General features: G+C 39.4%; 1 protein-coding gene across 2 annotated transcripts; it reads right to left on the bottom strand.

Moving 5' to 3' along the window:
- Positions 1-6,240: 6,240 nt before the first annotated feature.
- LOC113044281 (tumor necrosis factor receptor superfamily member 11B-like) lies at positions 6,241-15,615 on the bottom strand. 2 transcript variants are annotated; one of them, XM_026204109.1, is made up of 4 exons: positions 15,555-15,615; positions 15,041-15,422; positions 13,443-13,622; positions 6,241-6,778 (listed from the first exon to the last, which is right to left on the bottom strand). In XM_026204109.1, exons 1-4 carry the CDS (start codon positions 15,555-15,557, stop codon positions 6,477-6,479), a joined length of 867 nt encoding a protein of 288 aa, XP_026059894.1. In that variant the 5' UTR covers positions 15,558-15,615; the 3' UTR covers positions 6,241-6,476. The 2 variants fall into 2 exon arrangements, with proteins under 2 accessions (XP_026059894.1, XP_026059895.1); XM_026204110.1 differs by having other exon boundaries at positions 6,241-6,737.
- Between the last annotated feature and the right edge of the window lie 2,654 nt (positions 15,616-18,269).

The following is an 18,269-nucleotide window of genomic DNA, read 5'->3' as shown; positions in this document are numbered from 1 at the left end:
TGGTCGTTGGGAAGCATTTATCTCAATTTAACAGCTTACTGACTTCAAACCCAAAAAACTGCCACTAGTGTAGGAGTCCTTTGAGGATTACTGAAAAATGTGTCACCCTCCCATTTTCACTCCATTTCACAGAGACACAAGATGCACATAGCACAATCCTTCCAGCCTCCTTGAACGCAATGACAAGTGTGTGTGACTCAGAGACAAACACTGGCCTCCCACTCGCAAACACTAGAAGTAAAAAAAAAAAAGCCTATTAAAGTGCATTTTACATATAATGTTAGCATTTTATGTAAAATATTAATAACTTTAAGGCAAATAAATAAAACAATTATCATAAATACCTCCTCTAAGTAAACTAAAACTAAAAAAGTGGGCAATGTCACATCGCTGTACTCTTGATGAGTTTGTATTGTTTTCCTGTTAAAAACCTAGGATAGTGGCAAATGTTAAAAATGTAAAATTACAACTCATTAGTATTTGGGGTGAAAGTAATTAGTCTTTTAATAGGTCATAAATAGATTTTAGTTGTAAATATGCCGGACAAGATTGTTTAAAGCATTATTACACTTTTTTTTTTTAATGCTTAAACACTTTTTCGTCTTTGACCCTTATAACTAAAAATACTGGAGTCTTAAAGTGCAGTAAAGTTATGACCATATATAGATATTCATCCAGATGTTGATGAGATGAGATGGTGACATTTCCGGCTGATGAAACCAGTTCGGTATTATTCCATTATTTTAATGACGTATTTTCTGTGTAACCAGCGTCACCACTAAACGGGAAACCACTGCAGTATTAGATGGAAAATAGCTTTTTCAGAAACACAGTTAAAAGGTGATTGTCTGAAATGTTAACAAATGTTCAGTATTCATCTTCTTGGTGTTTATTTTATACTGTTAGGTCAGTTAAAGGAATAGCTCACCCAAAAAAGAAAATGTACTCCACTGGAGGAAGCGTTATTATTACATTTACATTACATTTAGTAATTTAGCAGACGCTTTTATCCAAAGCGACTTACAAATGAGGACAATGGAAGCAATCAAAAACAACAAAAGAGCAATGATATATAAATGCTATAACAAGTCTGTTAGCTTAACGCAGTACACATAGCTTTTAAATAATATAATCAAAATACAGAAAACAGAATAGAAAAAGAATAGAGCAAGCTAGTGCTAGAGGTCTTTTTTGCTTTTGTTATTTGGATAATAAATGAAAAAACAGATATAATAAAAAAATATTTATTTTTAGAAAACAACCAGCAAATGAATAGAGTGCAAGTCAGAGTGTTTTTCAAAGAACAGAATTAGAATAGAGAGTGCTTAGTTATAGTTAAAGGGTCAAATAAAGAAGGAAAATATTGGTTTGTAGCCGATTCTTGGAGATGTTATTATGTTATTAGATATTACAGATTATGTCATTATATGATGGATTTGTTTCAGCTTTTGTCTTCTGCAGATGTTAACTGATGGACTGGAGCGGTGTGGATTATTGTGATGTTTTCATCAGCTGTTTGGAGTCTCATTCTGACGGCACCCATTCGCTGCAGAGTGTCCATTGCTGAGACAGTGATGCAGGCTGCACATCGGATGGCCTGAGGGTGAGCACGTTTTCATTTTTGGCTGAACTTTGGATGAGTCACATGAACTGCTGTGTTATTTTCGTAATGGTTTGGTGTCATGTCTGGCTCATCGACCTCTATTTATGTACATGTGGTACATAATGAACACCATTTTTGTGTATATTAGCATGTTTGTTTTTACAATTAAAGACTAAATAAAATAAGCTCCAAGAATAGCATTATGCAAACAAACACACAATCGGCTCTTTCACAGAAAAGTATACAAACATCAGCTCTTCATATCTGACTAAAAAACAGATACAGTCATGCCCACAAATATTGGCACCCTTGGCAAATATGATCAAATAAGGTTGTGAAAATTCATCTGTGTTGTTAAAAAAATCACAAAAATGTATCATTTCATTGGATAATAAGAATTTTTAATGGGGGGAAATATCATTATGAAATAAATGTTTTTCTGTAATACTCGTTGGACACAATTATTGGCACCCTTTTATTCAATACTTTTTGAAACCTCCATTTGCCAGTTTAACAGCTCAAAATTTTCTCCTATAATGCCTGATGAGGTTAGAGAACAACTCACAAGAGATCAGAGACCATTCCTTCATCCAGAATCACTCCAGACCCTTCAGATTCCCAGCTTCTCCTCTTCAGTTTACTCCTCTCATTTTTCGTAGGGTTCAGGTCAGAGGACTGGAATGGCTGTAGCAGAAGCTTGGTTTTGAGCTCAGTGACCCATTTCTGTGTTGTTTTTGAGGTTTGTGTTTGGGTTATTGTACGGTTGGAAGATCCAAACATGGCCCATTATAAGATTTCTAACAGAGTCAGTCACTTACTGATGTTTTATCTGTTGGTATTTGATAGAATCCATGATGCCATGTGTCTAAACAAGATGTCTAGGGCCTCCAGCAGAAATATAGGCCCACAACATCAAAAATACAGCAGTATATGTCATTGTACACATGGGGTACTTTTTTTTCTGTGTTCACCAAACCCATCTTGAGTGTTTGCTGCTAAAAAGCTCATTTTTAGTTTAATCTGATCATAGAATTCCAATCATGGCTGATAACTGAATATGCTTTAGTTTGTTTTTGAATGAACTAGGAGAATTTTTCTTGTAACCCTCCCAAACAACATGTGGTGATGTAGGTTCTGTTTGACATTTTTTTTTAAAGGTTTTCTGAACCAGAGACTCAACTATTTTTTGCAATTCTCCAGCTGTGACCCTTGCAGAGTCTTTAGCCACTCAAACTCTCCTTCTCACTGCACATTAGGACGATATAGGCACACGTCCTCTTCCAGGCAGTTTTGTAACATTTTCTGTTGGTGGGAAAATCTTAATTATTGCCCTGATGGTGGAAATGGGAATTTTCACTGCTCTTGCTCTTGTCTTAAAGCCACTTCAACGATTTGTGAAGCCCCAATATCTTTAGCTGCACATCAGAAATATATTCTTTGGTTTTTCTCAGTGTGAAGGATGATTAAGAGAATTTGGGCTTTATTTTCCCTCCTCTTTATATTTCTGTGAAACAGGAAGCCAGAGCTGGATGATTTCATGTTTATAATCACGCTGGAGTGCTCAAAATGTGAATATGAATATGAATATACTTCAGACATTTTACTCATAAGAATTTCTAGGGGTGCCGATAATTGTGTCCAACGATTATTTGAGAAAAACATTAATTTCATAATGATATTTGCCCTCCGTTTTAAATTCTTTTATCCAATGAAAGGATACAATTTTGTGAATTGTTTAAACAAAAAATCAAAAGGATTAACAATGCACATGAATTTTCACAGCCTTTTTTGATCATATTTGCCAATGGTGCCAATATTTGTGGGCATGACTGTATAGACCATCGCTGATACCAAATACATTTTATAAAAAAAAATTAAAAAAAATTGTGAAATAAACTGCTGACCACAATTAGTTAATGATGAACATACAAACCATGTTACAGGAGGAACCCATTAAAAGTCCCGAGAGTGAGTCTGAAAATAGCATTTTCCTCTATAAATCATCCAGGACATGTAGACAAATGTTCACTCTTAAAAAATAAAGGCTCCAAACATGAACTCAGAATGAAGTCATGAGAAAAGTCAGAATTCTTAGAAATAATTTTTTTTTACTGGAGTAGATGCCATTTCTTGTATTCTGATGCCTTTTAATTAAAACTGTTACCACATACCTGATAAGGTTTCCCAATAATTAACCCAGCAACAAACGTCTAGTAAGTTGTTCTGAACAAAAAATGTATGTAAACATTTAGCGACAGACTGACGATTGGTATCATTATGGATGTCCAGCTTATTTTTCAAAACAGGAGTAAGCTGTTTTCTGTGAATTCCGGTTCATTAAATAACTAAAATAATAAGTGACAGTTAACTAAGGAAAATAACGAGAAGAATAACAGTGGGAGTCTATTAGGGTACAAGATAAATGGGACCAAATCTACTTTAATGCCAATTAACAATGTTAAAGTTAACTCTCCTATCCCATCATTAATTCCTATTAAAGATTCTTTCATCCATTTTCCATTTGGGTATTACCATATATAAAGACATTTATAAAATTGCCAGAAACAAAGTGAACAAAGTGATACTCAAAGATGGTATAATCTTAAAGTCTGTCTCCAAGGCAAAATATCCACCATAAAAATGAATTTGTTACCTTGGCTTAATATAAAAAAAATTTTCTATGTTGCTGCCTTCCCCTCCTCCAGGTTACTTTAAGGAGATCAGTTCCATACTTTCCCAATTTATCTTGAATGGTAGCATCCTGTACTTTCAGGAGGATTGGTTGTGCCAGATGTTTTTAAATATTATTTGTCATTCCAATTTAAGGCTCCTCATACTTGGATCGATCTTCAATCTAACGTTTCATGGAGAGTAATCAAAGCTGACAAGGTTAAACCACATACGCTCCAAGATATTTTTATTTGCTGACACTGGAAGTAAAAATGATAAATATATATTTGGCCTGGTTGTGGCCAATTCTATTAGGATCTGCAAAAGAGTGGAACATCTGATGGGAGGACCTTTCAAATTTTTAAACACCACACCCTTATGGCACAACTTAAATTTGTTATGTGGAAATCGGCCATTTGTCCATCCCTCTTGGTCTACATTGGGCATAAACACATGCTGCGACTTATACAGTATGATAACAAAGGACTCTGCTCACTTCAAGAATTAAAAACTAAGTTTTGTTTACCAGCATCATCATATTTTGTCTTTTTTCAGTTGCTCTGCTCTCAAAGCCTGTGGAGTTCCCTGGGCCATTTCCTTTCATCCTATGTGGGATTGCATTGCACCATCCTCTGATAAGCCATCTGTTTCTTTAATATATAGAAAACTTAATGATCACACTGCAAAGCCTCTTTCTATTAAACATATATGGAATCTTGAATTTACAGATTTTGACTTATCGGAGAGGGTGTGGTCTAATCTAACTTTAATTTCTAAAAACTTGGCTCATCGTCTTATCCATTTTAAAATTGTCCAAAGAGCAAACATAACTCATTACAAAAGGTTTAAAATTAAACTGCAATCGACCTATAACTGTCATATCTGTAACACTGTATCATCAGGTACTTTCTCCACATGTTTTGGGAATGACAAATTGTTGCAACCTGTTGACTCGTGTGAATTCTGTTTAGTCCTTTTTACTTAGAACTGATTACAAGTCTAATCCAGGTTTATGTCTTCTCAATGACGATTCCAACTCCTGTATGAGTTCATTTAAGAAGAGAATGCTGTTTGCTGGTTTTACAGCTGCAAAGAAGACAATCAACTGGTTTACTCCACACGTGTGCAAAAACATTTTTTTAACATAGCCTCCTTGGGATAGTAACCTGTGAATGTACAACAGCACGATTGAATAGGGCCAAACATTTTACCATCAATGGTAATCTTTTATTCAAACATTTTGGAATATATAAATGAATGACTTTTTTTTTTAATTGTGAAAATATTGATGTGTCTGTTGCTTCCCCTTTCCTGTTTGTTTGTTTGATTTGATATTGTTTTGTTGAATTGAAAATAAAAAAGAATAACACTGGGCATTGAATGGTTAAAGTGTTTGCACTACAAACCAGTGTGTTCATAATTAAGACAACACATTAAAATAATATGGTAAGATAAACCAGTTTGCAATATCAAGCAGCAAAACGAGCTGTTTCGTACAGCTAAAAATAGCTGGAAGCGGATGACACAGGAAGCCACAAAGCCACTAGAAGGCAAGCCTGCAACCTTTAGCCAAAAAGCGGATAGGCTAATGCGAACACTTTCATTTTGCCAGTACATGGGAAAAGAGCCCAGAGGCCGTTTTTTATGGATGCCAATGGAGGAGAGGCTTCACTACACTTTTTAGAGGAAAAAGTTCATCATTTAATGAATCGTCACCCTTTCGGAAAAATGGAATTCAGCTTACGAAACTTCTCATTCCTTCCTATGGTTATCCGTAAAGTGTTGCACAACTCTGACTGAAATTCAGTGACATCAAGGCTCTAATTTGATTGGTTATTAAAGCACACGTGATCCAAGCTGACAGTTAAGCTTTCTCCAATAGTAAGTAAAACAGACCCTCTTATCTCCCTATAGTAAGACAATCTCTGGGAAGCCAAACACATTAAATAATTCTCGTGGGTCAACGGTGGAGTCTAGTGCAATAGGGCATGTGAAATTTATTAACAGGACAGACTCTAAAGTGCATGTGAACAATCTGAACATCACACATCCTTTACTTGAACCTTAAACTAACTCAGCTGTCAAAGTAGTTAGAGGTCAGGACAAAATCAGATGCACTTCTACATTCTTTTAAAGCAAGTGAGCCAGTATCAAACGCAAATCGCAGTATAACGCTAAGTGCAGTGCGAACAGGCTTCATCTGTCAAAATGTTAGCAGTTCGGTGCTGTTGCAGTGATGCTGGAATTGAAGGATTTTGTGTGCGATTTTGTCCGCGAGGAGATAGGATGGATAGATAGACGGCAGGTTCATCAGTGCCTCTTCTGATGTCTCCTCGCTCCAGAGCTGGAGAAAGCTCAATGGACTGTCAACACTCTGCAGCGCAGCTCGCTTGCCAAACTTCTTCCAGTGCAGACAGCGGTTCACTAATTTCGACAGGCGCTCAATGGTAGTCCCATACTGAATCTGCAGACCAGACAGAACCGGCTCAAATAAATCCAACAATTCTGGAAGAAAAACACCAGCAGAAGATCAATTTAGAGATGCAACATTCTTACATAAGTTATGGCTATAATTTCACCCCATTTACATTAGGTCATTTAGCTGACATAAGTAACTTTAAAATGAGCATAGTAGAGGCAATCAAACCAATAAAAGAGCAGCAAGTGCTGTGACCAATCCCCATTAGTCTAATGCAGTACACATAGTACGTAGCAAAACTATACTGTACAAATTAAGTTTTTTTTTTAAGATTAAAGGTTACTGGTGTACATTTTACAGAAATAAAAGTTAGACAAAAATACGACAAATACTGCAGTTTAAATCTCACAATCTCTGTTTATATCACAATTTCATGTTTATATTGCAATTCTGAATTTACACCCCACAGTTCTAGTTTCATATCTTGCTATTCTGAGTTTACCTCTAACATTTTTCTGAATTGTAAGATTTAAACTAAAAAAGGCAGTTTGTGAGTTGTCTGTGTAGTTGCTATGGTGATCTGGGTGGTTGTCTGTGCAGTTGCTATGGTGATCTGGGTGGTTGTCAGTGCAGTTGCTAATGTGATCTGGTTGGTTGTCTGTGCAGTTACTATGGTGATCTGGGGGGTTGTCTGTGATCTGAGTGGTTGTCTGTGCAGATGCTATGGAGATCTGGGCGGTTGTCTGTGATCATGGTGGTTGTCGGTGCAGTTGATGTGGTGATCTGGGTGGTTGTCTGTGCAGTTGATGTGGTGATCTGGGTGGTTGTCTGTGCAGTTGCTATGGTGATCTGGGTGGTTGTCTGTGCAGTTGCTATGGTGATCTGGGTGGTTGTCTGTGGTCTGAGTGGTTGTCTGTGCTGTTGCTATGGTGATCTGGGTGGTTGTCTGTGCAGTTGTTATGGTGATCTGGTGGTTGTCTGTGCAGTTGCTATGGTGATCTGAGTGGTTGTCTGTGCAGTTGCTATGGTGATCTGGGTGGCTGTCTGTGCAGTTATCATGGTGATTTGGGTGGTTGTCTGTGCAGTTGCTATGGTGATCGGGGTGGTTGTCTGTGATCTGGATGGTTGTCTGTGCAGAAGCTATGGTGATCTGGGCGGTTGTGTGTGATCTGGGTGGTTGTCTGTGCTGTTGCTATGGTGATCTGGGTGGTTTTCTGTGCAGTTGTTATGGTGATCTGGTGGTTGTCTGTGCAGTTGCTATGGTGATCTGATTGGTTGTCTGTGCAGTTGCTATGGTGACCTGGGTGGTTGTCTGTACAGTTGCTATGGTGATCTGGGTGGTTGTCTGTGCAGTTGCTGTGGTGATTTGGCTGGTTGTTTGTAATCTGGTTTGTTGTCTGTGCAGTTGCTATGGTAAATGGAATTCAGCTTACGAAACTTCTCATTCCTTCCTATGGTTATCCGTAAAGTGTTGCACAACTCTGACTGAAATTCAGTGACATCAAGGCTCTATTTTGATTGGTTATTAAAGCACACGTGATCCAAGCTGACAGTTAAGCTTTCTCCAATAGTAAGTAAAACAGACCCTCTTATCTCCCTATAGTAAGACAATTTCTGGGAAGCCAAACACATTAAATAATTCTCGCGGGTCAACAGTGGAGTCTAGTGCAATAGAGCATGTGAAATTTATTAGCAGGACAGACTGTAAAGTGCATGTGAACAATCTGAACATCACACATCCTTTACTGGAACCTTTAACTAACTCAGCTGTCAAAGTAGTTAGAGGTCAGGACAAAATCAGATGCACTTCTACATTCTTTTAAAGCAAGTGAGACAGTATCAAACGCAAATCACAGTATATGTTTCAGTGCAGTGCGAACAGGCTTCATCTGTCAAAATGTTAGCAGTTCGGTGCTGTTGCAGTGATGCTGGAATTGCAGGATTTTGTATGCGATTTTGTCCGCGAGGAGATAGGATGGATAGATAGACGGCAGGTTCATCAGTGCCTCTTCTGATGTCTCCTCGCTCCAGAGCTGGAGAAAGCTCAATGGACTGTCAACACTCTGCAGCGCAGCTCGCTTGCCAAACTTCTTCCAGTGAAGACAGCGGTTCACTAATTTCGACAGCTGCTCAATGGTAGTCTGTGCAGTTTTATAGTGATTTGGGTGGTTGTCTGTGCAGATGCTATGGCGATCTGGGTGGTTGTCTGTGCAGTTGATGTGGTGATCTGGGTGGTTGTCTGTGCAGTTGCTATGGTGATCTGGGTGGTTTTCTGTGCAGTTGCTATGGTGATCTGGGTGATGTGGTGATCTGAGTGGTTGTCTGTGATCTGGGTGGTTGTCTGTGCAGTTGCTATGGTGATCTGGGTGGTTGTCTGTGATCTGAGTGGTTGTGTTGTTGCTATGGTGATCTGGGTGGTTGTCTGTGCAGTTGTTATGGTGATCTGGTGGTTGTATGTGCAGTTGCTATGGTGATCTTATTGGTTGTCTGTGCAGTTGCTATGGTGATCTGGGTGGTTGTCTGTGATCTGAGTGGTTGTCTGTGCAGTTGCTATGTTGATCTGGGTGGTTGTCTGTGCAGTTGATATGGTGATCTGGATGGTTTTCTGTGTAGTTGCTATGGTGATCTGGGTGGTTGTCTGTGCAGTTGCTATGGTGATCTGGGTGGTTGTCTGTGATCTGAGTAGTTGTCTGTGCTGTTGCTATGGTGATCTGGGTGGTTGTCTATGCAGTTGTTATGATGATCTGGTGGTTGTCTGTGCAGTTGCTATGGTGATCTGGGTGGATGTCTGTGCAGTTGCTATGGTTATCTGGGTGGTTGTCTGTGATCTGGATGGTTGTCTGTGCAGTTGCTATGGTGATTTGGGTGGTTGTCTGTGCAGATGCTATGGTGATCTGGGTTGTTGTCTGTGATCTGAGTGGTTGTCTGTGTTGTTGCTATGGTGATCTGGGTGGTTTTCTGTGCAGTTGATGTGGTGATCTGGGGGGTTGTCTGTGCAGTTGCTATGGTGATCTGGGTGGTTTTCTGTGCAGTTGCTATGGTGATCTGGATGGTTGTCTGTAATCTGGGCGGTTGTCTGTGCAGTTGCTATGGTGATCTGGGTGGTTTTCTGTGCAGTTGCTATGGTGATCTGGGTGGTTGTATGTGCAGTTGCTATGGTGATCTGGGTGGTTTTCTGTGCAGTTGCTATGGTGATCTGGGTGGTTGTCTGTGATCTTAGTGGTTGTCTGTGCTGTTGCTATGGTGATCTGGGTGGTTGTCTGTTATCTGGGTGGTTGTCTGTGCAGTTGATGTGGTGATCTGGGGGGTTGTCTGTGATCTGGGTGGTTGTCTGTGAAGTTGCTATAGTGATCTGGGTGGTTGTGATCTGAGTGGTTGTCTGTGTTGTTGCTATGGTGATCTGTGTGGTTGTCTGTGCTGTTGCTATGGTGATCTGGGTGGTTGTCTGTGCAGTTGTTATGGTGATCTGGTGGTTGTCTGTGCAGTTGCTATGGTGATCTGAGTGGTTGTCTGTGCAGTTGCTATGGTGATCTGGGTGGTTGTCTTTGATCTGAGTGGTTGTCTGTGTGGTTGCTATGGTGATCTGAGTGGTTGTCTGTGCAGTTGCTGTGGTGATCTGGGTGGTGGTCTGTGCAGTTGCTATGGTAATCTGGATGGTTGTCTGTGCAGTTGCTATGGTGTTCTGGGGGTTGTCTTTGCAGTTACTCTGCTGATCTGGGTGGTTGTCTGTCATCTGAGTGATTGTCTGTGCTGTTGATATGTTGATCTGGGTGGTTGTCTGTGCAGTTGCTATGGTGATCTGGGTGGGTGTCTGTACAGTTTCTATGGTAATCTGGATGGTTGTCTGTGCAGTTTCTATGGTGATCTGGGTGGTTGTCTGTGCGGTTGCTATGGTGATGTAGGTGGTTGTCTGTGCTGTTGCTATGGTGATCTGGGTGGTTGTGATCTGGGTGGTTGTCTATGCAGTTGCTGTGGTGATCTGGGGGGTTGTCTGTGCCGTTGCTATGGTGATCTGGGTGTTTGTCTGTGCAGTTGATATGGTGATTTGGGTGGTTGTTTGTGATCTGAGTGGTTGTCTGTGCAGTTGCTATGGTAATCTGGGTGGTTGTCTGTGCAGTTGCTATGGTGATCTGCGTGGTAGTCTGTGCAGTTGCTATGGTGATCTGGGTGGTTGTCTCTGATTTGAGTGGTTGTCTGTGCTGTTGCTATGGTTATCTGCGTGGTTGTCTGTGCAGTTGCTATGGTGATCTGGTGGTTGTCTGTGCAGTCGCTATGGTGCTCTGGGTGGTTGTCTGTGCAGTTACTATGGTGACCTGGGTGGTTGTCTGTGCAGTTGCTATGGTGATCTGGGTGGTTGTCTGTGCATTTGTTATGGTGATCTGGGTTGTTGTCTGTGCTGTCGCTTTGTTGAACTGGGTGGTTGTCTGTGCAGTTGTTATGTTGATCTGGTGGTTGTCTGTGCAGTTGCTATGGTGATCTGGGTGGTTGTCTGTGCAGTTGCTATTGTGATCTGGGTGGTCGTCTGTGCAGTTGATATGGTGATCTTTCCGGTTGTCTGTGATCTGGATGGTTGTCTGTGCAGTTGTTATGGTGATTTGGATGGTTGTCTGTGCAATTGCTATGGTGATTTGGGTGGTTGTCTGTGATCTGAGTGGTTGTCTTTGCAGTTGCTATAGTGATCTGGGTGGCTGTCTGTGCAGTTGTCATGGTGATTTGGGTGATTGTCTGTGCAGTTGCTATGGTGATCTGGGTGGTTGTCTGTGATCTGGATGGTTGTCTTTGCAGTTGTTATGGTGATTTGGGTGGTTGTCTGTGCAGTTGCTATGGTGATCTGGGTGGTTGTCTGTGATCTGAGTGGTTGTCTGTGCTGTTGCTATGGTGATCTGGGTGTTTGTCTGTCCAGTTGCTATGGTGATCTGGGTGGTTGTCTGTGATCTGAGTGGTTGTCTGTGCTGTTGCTATGGTGATCTGGGTTGTTGTCTGTGCTGTCGCTTTGTTGAACTGGGTGGTTGTCTGTGCAGTTGTTATGTTGATCTGGTGGTTGTCTGTGCAGTTGCTATGGTGATCTGGGTGGTTGTCTGTGCAGTTGCTATTGTGATCTGGGTGGTCGTCTGTGCAGTTGATATGGTGATCTTTCCGGTTGTCTGTGATCTGGATGGTTGTCTGTGCAGTTGTTATGGTGATTTGGATGGTTGTCTGTGCAATTGCTATGGTGATTTGGGTGGTTGTCTGTGATCTGAGTGGTTGTCTTTGCAGTTGCTATAGTGATCTGGGTGGCTGTCTGTGCAGTTGTCATGGTGATTTGGGTGATTGTCTGTGCAGTTGCTATGGTGATCTGGGTGGTTGTCTGTGATCTGGATGGTTGTCTTTGCAGTTGTTATGGTGATTTGGGTGGTTGTCTGTGCAGTTGCTATGGTGATCTGGGTGGTTGTCTGTGATCTGAGTGGTTGTCTGTGCTGTTGCTATGGTGATCTGGGTGTTTGTCTGTCCAGTTGCTATGGTGATCTGGGTGGCTGTCTGTGATCTGAGTGGTTGTCTGTGCTGTTGCTATGGTGATCTGGGTGGTTGTCTGTGCAGTTGCTAATGCCGGGTTTCCAATTAAATTACCCGGAAAATTTGTACCAGGAACTTTTTTCCCAGGAACTTCCCCCCCCCCCCCCAGACCTGTTGCTTTCTGCGTTTCCACCGCGGTGTAAAGTACCGGGAAGATTAATCAAATAGACTGGTGACGCAGGTCTGCGCGCGTTTCTCAATACAAAGTACCGCTGATTTAAAAAAATAAAATAAAATAAAGTACGCTGATTTTGGATGAGCATCCTCCGTAATTAGTTCAGACTTTGTGCATTCGTCTTGGGAGTGTGATGTCCGCGACGACGCAAGTCCGGTAAATTTATAAACAGCAGCGTACTTGATAACTTCAGTCAGCTCGCTTTGGCTACTGCAATTTTTCTCTCTGTATATTTACAATAAAACGAAATAGGATATAAAATACCACTGCCTCCTTTTGTTTTCATTTAAACATAATAACAGCTGCAGAAATTTACTTAGTTCAGGGATATGTGTAACGTTATATACAGCCATTACAATGAAACAAAATATTATATAGACTTGCCTTTTTTATTTTCATTTTAACATATAGATAAATTGAATAGAGACCAAAGAAAACCTGTTAGATTTACCCCGCAGCTGAATTATATTTTATGTTTAACCACTAAAGAGACATCAGAGCCAGCGGCACATATCATAAGGTCTATCCGAGGTGAGGCTGCTTCTCGTCGAATAGATGATCACTGAGCTCCCGCTGATCATGTGGAGCTCACCGTCTCCGAGATCGGCGAAACACATTTTTAAATAGGCGCTGTATTTATAAATAAACATCAGATTTGAGTTTTAAACAACTACATTCTTGCCTGAAGTACTTTTAAAATTACATTTCATGACACAATAACAGTAATATTTTGAAAATGTTGATCCGAATAAATGGTGGTTGAACTCAACCAATGCTGCGTGAACTCAACCAATCAGCATGTTTAGCTCCAAAGTCCCGCCCCCGAAAGTTCCGGAACTTTAAAAAAGTACCACCTCGCCAGCAGGGACTTTCTGAGGGGCATTTATTGACCCGGAACTTTATTTAGTTCCTGGTTCCTGAGGTGGAAACACACCAAGTACCAGGCCAAAGTCCCTAGTTCCTGGGTAAAGTTCCTGCGGTGGAAACGCGGCTTAAGTAATTGTGAACATGTGTTCCTATACCTTTTAGTGTGAGATGTTCACAGGTTGCACACACATTATCATGCCACCTGGATCCGGGCAGCACCAGCTGTTCATTAGTCTTGCAGGCACTGTGAGTAACGCATGTTGCATGCGTCTTTCTGACATCTGCAAAGTGTCCGCCTGCACAGAGCTCACAAACCCTGTCTCTGTGTGGTGTCCCTGCAGACACATAATCAAATATAACACAATAGTCTCCATGATCCATCTTCACATAAATCACCGTTTGAATAAAGCCAGGGCAGACACTCTCACTGCTGTCTGACCACAGTCAAAAACAAAACAGTTGTGTGACAAAACCCACTAAGAATTTAATGATTGGAACATCAAGTTCAAAAGAGTTCAAAGAGTTCTTCTGATGAGCTCAACGGTTGCTCAGCAACCATTAACAAAATATAGTTACACTTGGGGGAAAAAAAAGTTAAACTAAATATTAATTGACATTATGAATTGTTCTGAAATTGTATTAATAATTAGTAATAATTTATTTATACTACTGCTGCTGTTCTGCAAAAAAAAAAAAAAAAAGAAAAAAAAAGAAATAAAAAACGAGAGAGGTAAAAAAAGGTTTTTAAATGTATGATATTAAGACAAAAGTTATTGATAAAATAAATAATCAAATCTGTGATATCATGATAATATTAAGTTAAGACAATTATTATTAAGGTGATGGAATTTTACTATATATATATATATGTGTGTGTGTCTGTGTGCAACGGTATACAGTGCAGACCAAAAGTTTGGACACAACTTCTCATTCAAAGAGTTTTCTTTATTTTCATGACTATGAAAATTGTAAATTCACACTGAAGGCATCAAAACTATGGATTAACACATGTGGAATTATATACATAACAAAAAAGTGTGAAACAACTGAAAATATGTCATATTCTAGGTTCTTCAAAGTAGCTACCTTTTGCTTTGATTACTGCTTTGCACACTCTTGGCATTCTCTTGATGAGCTTCGAGGTAGTCACCTGAAATGGTCTCCCAACAGTCTTGAAGGAGTTCCCCGAGAGATGCTTAGCACTTGTTGGCCCTTTTGCCTTCTGTCTGCGGTCCAGCTCACCCCTAAACCATCTCGATTGGGTTCAGGTCCGGTGACTGGAGGCCAGGTCATCTGGCGCAGCTCCCCATCACTCTCCTTCTTGGTCAAATAGCCCTTGATGCCTTCAGTGTGACTCTGACACTCTTTATAGTCATGAAAATAAAGAAAACTCTTTGAATGAGAAGGTGTGACCAAGCTTTTGGTCTGCACTGTATACCGTTGCACACAGACACACACACATATATATATAGTAAAATTCCATCACCTTAATAATAATTGTCTTAATATTATCATGATATCACAGATTTGATTATTTATTTTATCAATAACTTTTGTCTTAATATCATACATTTAAAAACCTTTTTTTCCCTCTCTCGTTTTTTCTTTCTTTTTTTTTCTTTTTTTTATGTGTTATAGTTATTAAGATAATTGTGATTTGTGAGTTATGAACATTTATTTAATTTAAATTTAAAAGTAGCCTAATAAATAAAAAAATATAAATAGGCTACATATTTGGCAGTTACACACACACCTGAAGCTTTGAGTCCGTGACCCGGTTTGCACTCGCTGTGTCTCCTGCAGAAGCGCTGATTCCAGTAGAATCCGGCGTCACATTCGCAGACTGTGTTCACGGTTCCGTTACACGGCCGAACGACCCGCTGGTGATCGGAGCACGCGTCGCACCGCAGGCATTCTGGGATGTAGTTCCAGAACTCCGTGAACATACCCGGGCCGCACGGCACGCAGTCCGTCTCGCTGGAGCTTGTGCAGTGCGCGCCCAGACGAGTTCCCGGCGGACACCTTTTACACCGCAGCTGCTGTCTGGTGGCCGGATCCGTACGCCGGTAAGTGGGTTCATCTGCCGCCAGTCCGGCTCCAGACAGAACCGGCAAAAGCACTACAGTGAAGATAAACTATAGAAACCAAACCGCAGCGAAAGGAAAACGTGTTATATAGTGATACATTTATAGGGTTATTAAATGTAAAAATAATAGATAAAAAGCTTTCAATAATAATTCTGAAAGATGATCTGATGGGTTACTCACCATCGCACGAGCTGCTGTCGGGCTTCATTGATGCGCGCGGTGCGCACGCTTTATATCCCCACATCAGACACGCCCCTTTCTCAAAACGATACTCCTAATTATTTAAACATGCTTATTAATAATAGAGTAGAAGAAGGTTGGCTGGTCTTTAGCTGGTTTCCCAGCCTGACCAGATAAAGTCGTGGTCAAAACCATTCTAAAACCAGCGAAAATCAGGAAACCAACTCAGCCTGGGTTCAGTCGTCTTTCTCTTGTTTTTCAGCAAATGATTTGGGTCAGAATCAGTATTGTTGCCCTGAGGTTTTTATAATATGAACTAGCCCTAGCTGGTTTAGACGGTCATAGTCATAACTGGTCTAGCAAGTTGGTTTCCTGTTATTTAAATGGTCAGAGACCAGCTGAAGACCAGCTTAACACCAGTAAGACCAGCCAGCCATCACAGGGCAGTTTCAGCTTTCAGCTTCTTTTTTTTTCAGCAAGTTATACCTAGTCTTGAAGGAAAAAGAAAGAAGAAAAAAGATGAATGGATGAAACATTTTTTCTTTATGAAATCTGCAAAATATCATGAAGTTCTTTCAGTTTTCATATGCTTTTTTTTGCTAAATGTGTAGTTAAACAGCATAAATATGGATGCTGTTATTAACTGAATTGGAAAACATATATAATAATGACAAATTGTAGAAATTTTAAAAATATGAATAATTTATGAAGTTATAAATGGTCATGCAATTCTTGTAATAAAAATAAAGTATTATAAATATAAATAATGTAATGTGTTTGACTTATAGGACAGAGAATATGGTAGATGAACTTATCCCTGATTATTCACTGTGATTTATTTCTATTTCTGAAAGTAGGTCAAGTCACCTTTATTTATATAGAGCTTTATACAACTCAGATTGTGTCAGTTTTCAAGTTAAAGTCAGTTCATTGATGATTCAGTGATATTGCTAGAAATTCAGTGTCCTCAATAAGCAAGCTAAAGGCAACCTCGGCAAGGAACCAAAACTCCAATTGGTGACAGGAATGGAGAAAAAACCCTGTGAGAAACCAAGCTCAGTCAGGGGGACAGTTCTCCTCTGGCCAGGTTTGGTTTAGTTCCAGATTGCTGCGCAGGTCAGATTAGACAGTCTAGATTTGTAAATGATCTGAAAATAACACCATCTCATTCAGGTCATGCGAGACTAGCCATGAAGAAGAATCCCACCCAGAGTCCAAAGGTAAATTTATGCCAACTTTAAACTTTATTAGCATTTCCACAGTTTTTTTTTTTACAGTCTTTTTATTAATTAATTAATTAATTAATAAATTTAATGTAAATAACGTAAAATCTAATATTTTGATTTTGATTTAGATAGAAGTACAGTGCATTCATTGGATTGTACTGACCACATACCAGTTGTTCTGCTAACAAAACATTTTTCAAAGTAGACAAAACTTTATAAGTAATTTGCAAGATTTTAAAATGTCGGCTATATGATGTTAAATGGGGAGTCAGTGCGGTTTCGACAGAACTGGGCTAATATGGTCATACTTCCTGGTTAAGTACTCTAGCTGCTGCATTTTGAACCAGCTGGAGTTTATTAATCATGCAGATGAACCACCCAATAAAGCATTGTAATAATCTAGCCTTGAGGTCATTTACGCAAGAATTAACGTTTCTGTATTTGACATTGATAGAATAGGTCATAATTTGTACATATTTTAATATGGTAAAAATTATATTTTACAAATGCTAGAAAAATTTTTTTCAAAGGAAAGATTGCTATCAAATAGCATGCCTAGGTTCCTAACTGATGACGAAGAATTTACAGAGCAGCCATCAAGTATTAGACAGTGTTCTAGGTCATTACATGCAGAGTTTTTTTGTCCGATAATTAACATCACTGTTTTTTCACAATTTCTCAGGAAGAAATTACTAGTCATCCAGTTTTTTATATCAACTACGATTTCCGTTAGTTTTGCAAATTGGTATGTGTCATCAAGGTCACGAAGAAATATAGAGCTGAGTATCATCAGCTTAAGAGTGAAAGCTAACACCATGTCTCCTGATGATATCTCCCAAGGGTAACATGTAAATCTTGAAAAGTAAGGGTCCCAGTACTGAGCCTTACTCCATAATGCACTTATGATTGGTATGATACCTCTTCATTGACTGCTACGAATTAATGGCAGTCAGATAAGTACGATTTTCTCTAAGAAGGAACATTGTTGTGATGATACCTTTTCTAGTATCTTTGACAGAAAAGGGAGATTCGAGATCGGACTGTAATTAAGGAATTCTTTAGGGTCAAGTTGTGTTTTTTTTTTTTTTAATGAGAGGCTTAATAACAGCAAGTTAAAATAGTTTTTGGGACATAATCTACTATTGATAATGATGAGTTAATAATATTCAGAAGAGGATCTATGACTTCTGTTTAGTAGTTTAGATGGAATTAGGTCTAACATACTTGGTTTTGGTTTAGATGATTTAACAAGTTTATACAATTATTTATTTCCAATAGAAGAGAATGAGTGGAATTGTTTCTCATGGGATCTATAACGCAATATAAACTGATGCAATACTTTGGTTTAATGGCGGCATGGTTACAATTTTATCTATAGAAAAAATTATTTCATAAAGTCATTATTACTGTGCTGCTTTTTTTGTTAATTTAGCCACTATGGAATACATTCTTAGGGTTTTGATTGTTTTCTTCTAAAAGATACGTTAAG

The sequence above is a fragment of the Carassius auratus genome, chromosome 26, assembly GCF_003368295.1.
Source record: "Carassius auratus strain Wakin chromosome 26, ASM336829v1, whole genome shotgun sequence".
In the NCBI taxonomy this organism is placed as follows: domain Eukaryota; kingdom Metazoa; phylum Chordata; class Actinopteri; order Cypriniformes; family Cyprinidae; genus Carassius; species Carassius auratus.
The sequence above is the reverse complement of the archived record's forward strand: the minus strand, read 5'-3'. Positions and strand labels throughout refer to the sequence as shown.

Bases quoted from the DNA above. Each gene is read 5' to 3' on its own strand.
- LOC113044281 (XM_026204109.1), bottom strand. The intron at 13,623-15,040 runs GTGTGTGTGTAA...ATGTGTCTGCAG, and splicing joins TCACGGACTCAAAGCTTCAG to GGACACCACACAGAGACAGG. The intron at 6,779-13,442 runs GTATAGGAACAC...TTTTTCTTCCAG, and splicing joins TGAACATCTCACACTAAAAG to AATTGTTGGATTTATTTGAG.